This window comes from Ceratotherium simum, chromosome 2, assembly GCF_057802395.1.
Source record: "Ceratotherium simum simum isolate JZ-2026a chromosome 2, ASM5780239v1, whole genome shotgun sequence".
In the NCBI taxonomy this organism is placed as follows: Eukaryota; Metazoa; Chordata; class Mammalia; order Perissodactyla; family Rhinocerotidae; genus Ceratotherium; species Ceratotherium simum.
In genome coordinates, this window is record NC_141901.1 from 67395180 (window position 1) to 67407883 (window position 12704).

Below are 12704 nucleotides of genomic sequence, written 5' to 3' on the forward strand. Positions count from 1 at the left end.
AAGTTCAACAACCAGCTTTTGTTGATAATAGATTGACCATTACAAGTATATTAGACTTAGGAAAGATAAATTCATGAAACACTTTTTTCAGTTATACATTTCCTATTGAAATATTGTATATATATAATGATTTCCTACTGAAAATCACTATAAAAATTTGACAATGGCAGTGTTTAAGAGTTCAGGTTCTGGAGTCAAATAACCTTGGGATAAAATCTTTCGTATGTGAACTTGGCCACAGTTTCCTCACCTGGGAAATGGAAATAATAATTGTGCCTTCATAACAGGAGCAGTGAAGACTCAATGAGATCATCTGTACGGAGACTAAGCACAAAGCCTGGCACATAGTATGTGCTCGATGAATGTTGGCCTTCTTGTTATTGTGGGAAAATACATATTGGCTATACTTTCCATGCATCTTTAAATAATTGAATTACTCCCTTGTGATATTGATTAACCTATTTGCTTTATTTATTACCTTGTTTTTGGCAGCTGAATCTTCAGCTTAGAAAAAAATTACTTCTTAGAAAATTAATCAATGACTGACAGCTGAAATTTGTTTTAAAGAAAGGTGTCTTTCTCACCTTAAGAGCTTAATTGACTTGAATTAAGTTTTTGTTACATTATGAAACAACAGGAATGGTACTTCAAGAAAATCTATTAGAAAATGTTCTTTTGCTATTATAAATAAGTGGACTTAATATAACCTTTATATGTATTTATTTGAGGACTGATCTAGTTTTAAAGAAAGATGAAAATATGCTTTATTGCTATTTATTTATGAACATTCTTACAATTTGTAGATTTGTTTTCATTTTCTAAGTTTTGGGGCAAAATTAATTCATGCTGTTTTCTCAATAGTATAAATTAGCTTTTTTCACTCATACTATTTATGGATTGGTACTCTAAGGAAAAATATACCAAGATTCATTTTTCTAAACGTAGTTCAGTGTTTGTTTTATTGGATATATTAATTTACTTTCATTTATAAAATGACATTTTTAGGTGTATAGTAAATGATTTATTTCACATCTCAGGTTTATAAAGTAGTATAGATAGATATCAAATCCCTCCTCCCCCCCAAAAAAATGTTTGTGGAGCTATTTACTTGACTTCCTGACCAGTTTTTTTTTTTTTTTTTTCTTTTAACATCTTGTCACAGTCAGGCTACATTCATGGAAGTATATTGTGTACATATGAGATTATCCACTATGTGTATTTTCAGTTGGAAAGGAGTTGAATGCCGCTGTTTTAAAGGGTTAGAGGGCCACTCATTCCTTCAGATCTTGAGAAAACTGGCAAGTGTAGCTGATATAGCTCAAAGTTTGGGACTGATGATGCAACTATCTCAGAGGTTTAAATAAAATTAAATGAACCCTCACGTATTGCCTAAGTCCAGTAGTGTGTTGAAGCCAGCATGGACTAGCTCTTGAGATGCTGATTACATTTTCAGGAATTTTGTGACCTGGTTATTAACTACAGCCATTATGAAAAATTAAACTATGTAATCTTATAATCATATAAATCATATTAAAAACAACTATAACAAATAGTAAAAACTCATTACTTTGTAATTATTTATTTCATTTTTACATTAGCTATGATCTTGAGGTTATTTATGTCTATCACATCACATGTTGTAAATTCTAATTTCTGCGGTGATGGAAATGTCCTATAATACGTTTACCACTAGCCACATGTAGTTATTGAGCACTTGAAATATGGCTAGTGCTACTGAGAAACTAAATTTTTAATTTTCTTTAATTATAATGAATTTAAATATAACTTTGAGTAGTCACGTGTGGCTATTGGCTACCACATTGGACGTAAAAGTTTAGATATACTCTATCTTATGGAGTTTGGATACCAGGTGAATTGAGAAGTAATATTTGCTATATGGCCAGTACTTTTCTAAAGTGCTTTACATGTATTAACTCATTTAATCCTCATAGTAGCCCTATGGGATAGATATTATTCACTCCACTTTACAGTTTGGGGAGACTGAGGCATAGAGATATTAAGGGACTTATTCAGTACCATACACCATGAGAGTGATGGAGGTCAGAACTCAACCCAGAAGTCTAATTTCAAAGCCAGATCTCTAAAAATCTTGCCCTTTGTGATAAAATTTACAAAATTTTGTTCAAATATCACTTCATAAGAAAAACTACCAAGATTGATTGAACCTGCTATGAAACTAAGGGGGAAAATCCAGTGCAATAAAAAGTTACAAAAGCAGAACAACAAAAGTAAAACAAAACAGGCGAAAGAATAGTATCAGTTCATAGGTCAGTGTATTGAGCAAGGTATTGAGTATGTATTAAACAGCTCATAAGTTGCACAGCTCGGGGTAATCATTCACGTTCTAGTGCGTGTCCATGTTGCTATGTGTGTGGAGGAGTATGCATGCTTCCATTCCTTCAACCCCCCTGAGAGCCTTCAACTCGGTGTTGGGCACTGGTAGGGATTCAATAAGCATAGTTTTTTATTTTAATATTTGCATTTTGACAATTTTTTAAAAGAACACTTAAAGTTTCATTGAAAAATAATTAAAATATCCTTGGGTTAAAATGTATACATATTGTATATTATTGGATAATTGTTACTTTATTTGCATACCATTGGCTAGAATTCGTGTCTGATATGTTCAGTGTCTCAAAACTAAACTTTCTCTTGCTTCTGAGTAAATGAAACAAGACAGACATTTCACAAATCCCATTTTATTTGGTTATAACAGCTTAACTTCAAATTATAATATAAACTTTTCAGCCTGTAAAATCCTTAAGTAATCACATTAAACTCTCTTCTATTGTATAAGATCAGCAATAAATGATTCTAAAAACAATAATGTTTTCTGCTTCTAAAATTTGTTAAGATACAATAAGTTATAAAAGCTAGTAAGTTTTAACATGGGAAAGTTTTTAATTATGAGTTTGCAAATCTAAGAGTACTCAACTGAATATGAAAGAAATTGGCCTATTATTTAATTCCTAAACGAAATTAGCTATAGTTCTCCCTGATCATGTTAAGTGTATGTTTAAATATTGATTTGTGAAAAGTATATGAAATCTTACTTTGCAAAAATATAATAGATTTAAAATACATTTTTATTAATGTTTCAGTAAAAGAGTTTATTAATTTGGAATTAGAATTTAGTCTGTTTTCAGATTGCTTAGAAAGAAATGAAAGGTAAAAACATGTTGATTCAAAAATAATATGAGAGATTATCTGTACTATTTGGATAACACAGGAAGGAGCAGCAACATATATCTGTAATTTGTAAAACCCTAAATTGTACTGGAAATTAGAAATGGTTATATTACCAATTTAACTTAAACTCTTCAGTAATTAACATATATACCTTCTTCTATATAAAAACACTAGAAATTAAAAGATGAATTCAAAGATGATGTCTGCCCTTAAAGATCTTATGGTCTAAGGGAAGAAACAGAAAAGTAAACCAGTAAAATGTGATCAAGTATTAGAATAAAAATGATGAAATTCTATGAGAACATTTGTGAGGACAATTTGGCTCATACTGAGAAATTAGGCCTTGTAATACTTGATAATACTCTCTTTAATTTTCAGATAGGATCATTTGGATGTTTCTTAGACACTTTGAATGGCAGACTTTCAGAGCAGTTCGTGATGTATGTGGGAGGATTTCAAGAAAACATCAACGCCAGATAGGCCTCCCCTTTTCCTCACTCCCGAGAAAAACTCCCATCTGTCTTTTGATCTTTGCCTAGTTTTCCACAGGAGAGAAACATACTGCTTTCTCCTATTAAATGCAAATAACCCTGTGAGGTAATCCATTAAATATTTTAAATAATTTCTCCTTAGTATGAATTTATTCATAGCCCCCTTCTATTGATAGGCAAGATTTGGATGAGAGGAAAATGGTGAAAACATACTGATTTATTTTTTTTCTACTTTCAGTTCTGTCAACTTCTCTTTGTAGATTTTGAAATTGTAATTAGGGACCTATAGATTTAGAATTGTAAAATCTTGCCAGTGGATTGACCTTTTTATTATTCATTAACTTCAGTAATGCATCTTGCCTTAAAATCTAATATGTCTGATACTGGTATACCTTTGCTAGCTTTATTTTGGTTAGTGTTTGCATAGTATAACTTTTTCCATCCTTTAACTTTACACTCTTCTGTATGTTTAAGGTGTATGTCTTTTATAATTTTGGTCTTTTAATTGGAATTTTAATCCACTTATGTTTAATGTAATTACTCATATGAGTGTGTTTATATTCACCATCTGATTGTTTTCTGGGTTTCTATTTCCCCTTTGCCTGCCCAACTATTTACATTAATTTTCTCTCATTTATTTCTTTTGTATTAATAATGTTTTAAAAATTTCCACTCCCCCCCACCAACAACTTAGCTAGGTAAATATTCTTTTACTGTTCTTTTAGTAGTTACTGCAAAGATACGACATGCATCCTTAAGTGATTATAGTCTAATATATATTAATACTTTTACCACTTCCTAGATAAAGCTGTGTTCTAGTACATGTTAACTCAATTAGCCTCTCATGCCTTTTATCATGTATTTCAGTTTTCATTTGTCTTAAACTCCATGTGACCTTAGTACTTTCCACAGTCAATATTCATTTACATTTACCCACTTACTTATAATTTCCAGTGCTGTTTATTTTTTCCTGCATTTCTATGTTTCCATCTGGGATAATTCCTTCTTCCTGAAGAACTTTCTTTAATATTCTTCAGTATTTCTTTTACTGTTGCTGACAAATTCTCTCTGTGAATGTCTTTATTTTACTTCACATTTGAAGGATATTTCCTTCTGAGTGGAATTCTGGGTAGAAGGTAGTTTCTTTCATTGCTCAAATTGCGTTGTCTTCTGAATACCATCATTCCTTTTGAGAGGAAAGCTGTCAGCCGTTTTGTTGCTGTTGACAGTACTGTGTCTATTCTTTGGTTGTTTTTAATACTTTATTATTATTACTTTGGTTTTCAGCAATTTTACTGTGATATACGTAAGTATGGGTTTATTTATTATATTTACCTTGTTTAAGATCTTAGAACTTCTTGACTCTGTGCCTTGATGTTTTTCATTAGTTTGGAGAAATTCTTGGTGTATTTCTCTTCAAATATTGCTTCTGCCTCATTTCTCTCCTCTCTCCTTTTAGGATTCCCATTACTCATATATTAGATCTGTTTATGTTGTCTTTTTGTCCCCTGTTCTTTTCTGTATTTTCCTTCCTATTTGCTTTCATGCTTCAGCCTAGGTAGTTTTTACTGACCAGTCGTCAGTGTGCTAGTCCTTTTTTGCTCACCTGTCCAATCGGCTGTTAAATACATTTATTTAGTTTTTAATTTCAATTTTGTACTTTTTTCTCTTCCAAAATTTCTTTTGTTTTTTAATAAATTCCAGTTTCCTGGTGAATTTCACATTCTTATTTGTTTTTTGGACAGGTTCATCGTAGTTATTCTAAAGTCTATGTTTGATAACTACACTTACTGGATTATGTATGCATCTCTTTCTGTTTTCTTAGTTATTGACAGTTCTTAGTTCGTAGTTGTTGGCAGGCCTTGGCTTTTTGATCAAAAGCCAGACATTGTATATGAACATTTGTGGATGCTGCAGTTGGCTTATTATCCTCCACAGAAGGTCCACCCTATCATTTGGTAGATAGAGTGAGAACTAATCACTTTCATTCAAATCAGAGGCTGAGCTGACCCAGGCTGGTTGCTTGTCTATGTCTGGTCTGCCCCTCTTGTAGAGTGTAGCCCTTCAGAAGTTCTGGCTGTGTGCTGGAATGTTTACTAGGGCTCTTCCTTCTTTAGCTACTCCTGCACTTCAGTTTTTGTTTCCTCTGTACCGTCAGAGTGCAGAAAGCTCTCCTCTGCTTTACAGCGAGTTTTTGTTTAGATTCTTAGCCTACTGTCTTATGCACTTAAGAATTAAGCTCCCTTTTCTGCACTTTCTTCTGCTTCCGGTTTCTCACCTCTTTCATTCCCAAAACCCAGTGTCTCTCTACTCCTAAAAGATTGCCAGAAATCTCTCTTGCTGTCTCTTCTGAGCTGTGATCCTCTACAAGATTCTTAGCCTTCCTCCCTCTGCTAAGAAGTGGCCAATTACCTCAGGGTTAAAGTAACTCCTAAACTGTCATCTCACTTCTCTGCTGTTCCCTTTTCTCTTGAGATCTTGGCGCCTCTAGTCTGGCTTACTTCAGTAGCTCTCCAGTGCTTCTAACAGATTTTTGAAATGTTATCCTTTAAAAGCTTATCTATCGTAACTCGAAGCAGATGTCAACAAATTATTTTCTGAATGTCTGCTATGTACCAGGTTAGTGCTAACTGCTGGTAGTACAGTGGTAGCATGTTGTAAAAAGTACCTAAAACTTATAGTTAATACGTTATATGTGTGTATGTTTTTATATATGACATATTCTCTGACTCGAGGAGATAACGTTCTACTGACTAACATGGAAACATGACACATAAACAGGTACAGCAGTAAATGGTTATGTTAGAGGCGTACAAATTATGCCATAGGAGCTCAGAGGAGGAGCACTTAACTTGGCCTAGATGTGAGAGTAGGGAAAGTGAGTCAGGAATGCTTCCTAGGGGAGGTGTGACCCCAGACAAGAATTTCAAAGATTGAGAAAGAGTTAGTCAAGTGTAAATTGTCATCTGCTTGGCCCAATATAACTTCTAAGTATGAAGTTATAATACTGAAAATGTATTGTTTATTTCTATTTAAAACACTAGGGGGTTTAAAACATTAAAAATATGTTTGAGGATATAAAAGTTAGTTTAAAAATGTTAACCATGACAACTGGTTTTTCCATAGGTGTTCAAAGCAATGAATATCCCACAAATCAGAAATCCTTCTCTGCCTCCCCCAGAAAAAATGCCTGAAGCCTATTCTGCAAAGATTGCTCTTTTTGGTGCTGGACCTGCAAGTATAAGTTGTGCTTCCTTTTTGGCTCGATTGGGCTACTCTGACATCACTATATTTGAAAAACAAGAATATGTTGGTGGTTTAAGGTAAGGCCTACAATTATTTCATGTTTATAGTGTCAAAAATGATGGAGTAAAACAATTATGAATATCATTGGTTCATAATCATATAGGAACTTCAGGCTCACAGATGGTATTTTAAATGTTCTTTTTCCAAATGCTCAAATTTTGATTTTATTATTCACTTTAAATTTGCAGTTGGCTTTAAGCAATATTTAAAAGTTTCTCTGTCTAGTTCTGTGAATGTAAGAGAAATCTTAGCAAAATATTTTATGGATGGAGGAACCAATCATATGAAAACGTATTTCATCACTGTGAATCTTTTCTTTAATGGAGATATATCCGAAAATTATGGAAATTAGAGATGGGGAAAACTTAGCTCCATAAAATATTGGGTGATGCATTTTGTTGTGTACAGACATGTCCTGCTCACATATTTTCAGTTTACAATCTCTTAAGTTTTGCATTTGATTACAATTATGTCAGAGTCTACAAAAAATGTTCCATTTTAATGTATGTTTCTGCAGTACTTATTTCATACATGCTTTATTCATATTTACTTTTAATCATTATCATTATTGTAAACTAGAATTTGGTAACATAGTCTTTTATTCCCGTGAAGATTCATACACTGAAATGGAAAATGTTCACTTTGGGTAAGTGACTTTCAGATAGTCAAACCAAGCTTAGAAATTGGATGAGTTTGCTTTATTTAAAATAAATGGAACTCTATAGTAAACATATTTTACATTTGTGATCATAAAGAAATAAAATTTATTTTAAGTAGACAGTAGATATTGCTTAAAATATTTGATGTAAAAATGAGAAAGAATTTGGGTGGTAAGTTGATAATATTACTCAATTTATTGTTATTTTTCCTAAATATGTCATCTTGCATCAGAAATCATAGATTATGAAATACAACCATTTGGTATATCTGTTGCTATACTTATTATTTAACTTTTGATGGCACTGAACTATTCTTTGAGCAACAGATTTGTTATTTAACAATCACAGAAAGAATTAAATCGACTTGTGACTAAAATTTGTGCTTATATTTTTTATTTTATAGCACCTGTAAATATGTATCAATAAATGTGTAAATTTCATTATTGGTCAAATGACAATATGCTAAACCCAAGATGAGCTATCATTAATATAAAAGTATTTGATGAATCATCAAGCAAAAATATCACATAGTAAAAAAGACTCTGTAGAAAGGATATGAAGCATAAACTGAAGAAAAAACAATATGATTGTCAAGAAATTATTGTTTTCTGTATTGATGTTTCACCACTATGAGTTTTAAGGGATTACACATATTTTATAAAACTATTTTCCTGGAAAGTAAAATACCTAATGTATTATTTTGCTGGAATGATTTAGACTATCTTTTTTAATGGCATTTTACCACATTAATTCCTTTATTAATTAGGAAAAACAAAATCTATTAGCAACATATGTATAAGCCTTGTACATTTTTTTCAGTTATACACATCAACGATTATGTAAGCTAATTTAAAAAGTATGAACTTAATTGTTGTGTACCCTAGTAGACTAGGAAAAATCTTTTTGCCCCTTAATTGCATTTTCACAAGAAGCTTAAAATGGAACAAGCCCTGTTTGTGAATTATTCTGTGTTGACAATTTTGGTAGAAGATTATGATTCTTAGCGTCTTTATCTCTTTCTTAAGTCAAATGCAGGATAGGCATTTTTAAATCATATAAATTGGCACTAAACTTGTTTTCATATATTTGTAAACACTTTCTACTGGGACAGAAATGGATTAATGACCAAACATGTTTCTTTTAAATTCTTTTTTGATTTATTTTGTTTTGTTAGCTTTTGAATCTTCTCAGTATCTAGGGAGAATATGAAGTGTTTAATCAGTCTCATTTGGACTGTCCCATGGTAGAGGCATTATGTGTCACTGTTACAGAATTATAAAAGCTGACATTGGAATTTAGCCAGAATTACAACCACAACACTTTCCTGTTAATTTGTTTTCTCACTTACATATGCTTCTCATTCTCTTATATCTTCAAAGTGGCTGAAAAAGATTAAATTAGTTTTGTATTTGAAGTCAGTTGCTTAAAGAGGTGATGTCAAGTTTTATCTTTCCTTCTCCTTTGTATCCAAACAGATCCTTTTATCCCTGGTGAATTAGTATTGCAACTACTTTTTTAAAAATCATTAGAGTTGATGAATGATATCCAGGACTTAACCCCGATTGTATTGAACACAATCGATTGATTATTTTTTTTAAAGTTTTATTCAATTTATTTAAACTAAAAATACCCGAAAAATACCCATTTCTTTCAGCACCTGCACCTCCTGCAACCACCAATCTGTTTTTTGTGCCTTGAGCTTTTTTCTTTTTTAGATTCCACATATAAGAAAGATCATATGGTATTTGTCTTTCTCTGTCTGACTTATTTCGCTGAGCACAGTGCCCTCAAGGTCTATCCATGTCATCATAAATGGCAAGATGTCATTCTTTTTTTATGGCTGAATAACATTCTATTGTATATAAATACCACAATTTCTTTATCCATTTATCCATCAGTGGTCACTTTGGTTGTTTCCATATCTTGGCTATTGTAAATAATGCTGCAATGAACATGGGGGTGCATATATCTTTTTGAATTAGTGTTTTTGTTTTCTTCAGATAAATACCCAGAAGTGTAATTGCTGGATCATATGGTAATTCAATTTATTTATTTGTGTTTGTGAGGAAGATCAGCCCTGAGCTAACATCCAATGCCAATCCTCCTTTTTTGCGGAGGAAGATTGGCGCTGGGCAAACATCCGTGCCCATCTTCCTTTACTTTATATGGGACAGCTGCCACAGCATGGCCAGACAAGTGGTGTGTTGGTGTGTGCCCAGGATCCGAATCTGGGAACCCCGGGCTGCCGAAGTGGAGCGTGCACACTTAACCGCTACGCCACTAGGCTGGCCCCGGTAATTCAATTTTTAATTTTTTGAGGAACCTCCATACTGTTTTCCATAGTGGTTGCACCAATTTACATTCCCACCAACAGTGCACAAGGATTCCTCTTTCTCCATATCCTCACCAATTGTTATCTCTAATCTTTTTGGTAATAGCCATTCTAATAGGTGTGAGGTGATGTCTCATTGTGTTTTTGGTTTGCATTTCCCTAATGATTAATAATGTTGTGCATCTTTTCATATACCCATTGGCCATCTATATGTCTGTTTTTGAAAAATATCTCTTCAGATCTTCTGCCCGTCTTTTGATCATTATTTGTTTTTTTGCTATCGAGTTCTATGAATTCTTTATATACTTTGGACATTAGCCCCTTATCAGAAATATGATTTTGCAATTATTTTCTTCCATTCAGTAGGTTGTCTTTTCCTTTTGTTGATGGGTGTTTTTTTTTTTTGCTGTGCAGAAGCTTTTTAGTTTGATGTAGCCCAGTTGTTTATTTTTGCTTTTGTTGATTTTGCTTTTGGTGTTGGATTTAAAGAATCGTGAAGACCTGTGTCAAGGAGCTTATCACCTATGTTTTCTTCTAGGAGTTTTATGTTTTCAGGTCTTACATTCAAGTCTTTAATTCATTTTGAGCTAATTTTTGTATATGGTGTAATATAGTGGTCCAGTTTCATTCTTTTGCGTGTGGCTGTTCAGTTCTCCCAACACCATTTATTGAAGAAACTGTCTTTCCCCATTGTATATTCTTGACTCCTTTGTCGTTAATTAATTGACTACATATGCATGGGTTTATTTCTAGGCTCTCTATTCTGTTCCATTGATCTGTGTGTCTATTTTTATGCCAGTACCACACTGTTTTGGTTACTATAGCTTTGTAATATATTTTGAAATCAGCAAGTGTGATGCCTCCAGCTTTGATCTTCTTTCTCAAGATTGCTTTGGCTATTTGGGGTCTTTTGTGGTTCCAAATTTTAGGATTGTTCTATTTCAGTGAAAAATGCCATTGGAATGTTGATATAGATTGCATTGAATCTGTATCTTGCTTTGGGAAGTATGGACTTTTTAACAATATTAATTCTTCCAATCCATGAGCCTGGGATATCTTTCCATATATTTGTGTTATTTTCAATTTCTTTTGTTAATGTCTTTTACTTTTCAATATACAAATCTTTCACTTCATTGGTTAAATTTATTCCTAGGTATTTTATTCTTTTCGATGCAGTTGTAGTGCAGATTGATTGCAATCTTTATTGATGCAATTGTAAATGGGATTGTTTTCTTAATTTCTCTTTCTGATAGTTTATTAGTGTAAAGAAATGCAACAGATTTTTGCATACTGGTTTTTTTATCTTGCAGCTTTATTAAATTCATTTATTAGTTCTAACAGTTTTTGGACGGAGTCTTTAAGGTTTTCTATATATAATATGTCATCAGAAACTAGTGAGTTTTATTTCTTCCTTCCAATGTGGATGCCTTTTATTTCTTTTTCTTGCTTAATTGCTCTGGCTAGCATTTCCAATACTATATTTAATAAAAGTGGCAAGGATGGACGTCCTTGTCTTATTCCTGATCATAGAGGAAAAGCTTTCAGCTTTTCACCATTGAGTATGATATTGGTGGTGGTATGTTGAGGTACGTTCCCTCTATATCTGCTTTGTTGAGAGTTTTTATCAGAAATGGATGTTGGATTTTGTCAAATGCTTTTTCTGTATCTAATGAGATGATTGTATGATTTCTATTCTTCTTTTTGTTAATGTGGTGTATTACATTGACTGGTTTGCAGATGTTGAACCATCTTTGCATCGTTGGATAAATTCTGCTTGATCATGGTGTATGATACTTTTAATGTATTGTTAAATTCATTTTGTTGAGAATTTTTGCATCTCTGTTCATCAGGGGTATTGGCCTGTAATTTTCGTTTTTAGTAGTGTCCTTGTCTGGTTTTGGTATCAGGCTAATGCTGGCCTTATAAAATATGTCTGGAAGAGGTCCCCCCTCTTCTGTTTTTTGGAAGAGTTTGAGAAAGATTGGTATTAATTTTTCTTTGAATGTTTGGTAGAATTCACCAGTGAAGCTGTCTGATCCAGGACTTTTGTTTGTTTGTTGTTTGTTGGGAGGTTTTTGATTACTGATTCAATCTTCTTACCAGTAATCGGTCTCATCAGATTTTCTGTTTCTTCATGATTCAGTCGTAGTAGGTTGTGTGTTTTTAGGAATTTATTCATTTATTCTAGGGTGTCCAATTTGTTGGTGTATAATTGTTCATAATCTGTTATGATCTTTGTATTTCTGTGGTATCAGTTGTAACATCTCCTCTTTCATTGTTGATTTTGAGTCCTCACTCTTTTTTTTTGTGGTGAGTCTAGCTAAGGGTTTGTCAATTTTATCTTTTCAAAGAACCAGCTCTTAGTTTCATCAATCTTTTCTATTATCTTTTTAATCTCTATTTCATTTATTTCTACTGTAATCTTTGTTATTTCCTTCCTTCTAGTATCTTTGGGCTTCTTTTGTTCTTTTTTCTAGTTCCTTGAGGTGTAAAGTCAGACTGTTTATTTGAGACTTTTCTTGTTTCTTGAGGTAGGCATTTATTGCTATGAACTTCTCTTTCCTGATGCTGCACCAAATTTATAAAGTAATCAGTAGTTTTGCTTTCCTCCAACTGTGGCTTCTTTTTTCAAGACATGAGTTTAAAAAGATTACAGCACTTGACATTATGATAGCAAATATAAATAAAGATGGGGTTAAGAGACTG

General features: G+C 32.7%; 1 protein-coding gene across 3 annotated transcripts in view; it reads left to right on the forward strand.

Moving 5' to 3' along the window:
* Positions 1-12704, forward strand: part of DPYD (dihydropyrimidine dehydrogenase) — a 777563-nt gene that overhangs the window by 223161 nt on the left and 541698 nt on the right. For all 3 annotated transcript variants that reach the window (XM_004420800.3, XM_087446926.1, XM_087446934.1), the window contains one exon: positions 6828-7024. In XM_004420800.3, the coding sequence (XP_004420857.1) occupies positions 6828-7024 (197 nt within the window). The remainder of the gene's footprint in view (positions 1-6827; positions 7025-12704) is intronic.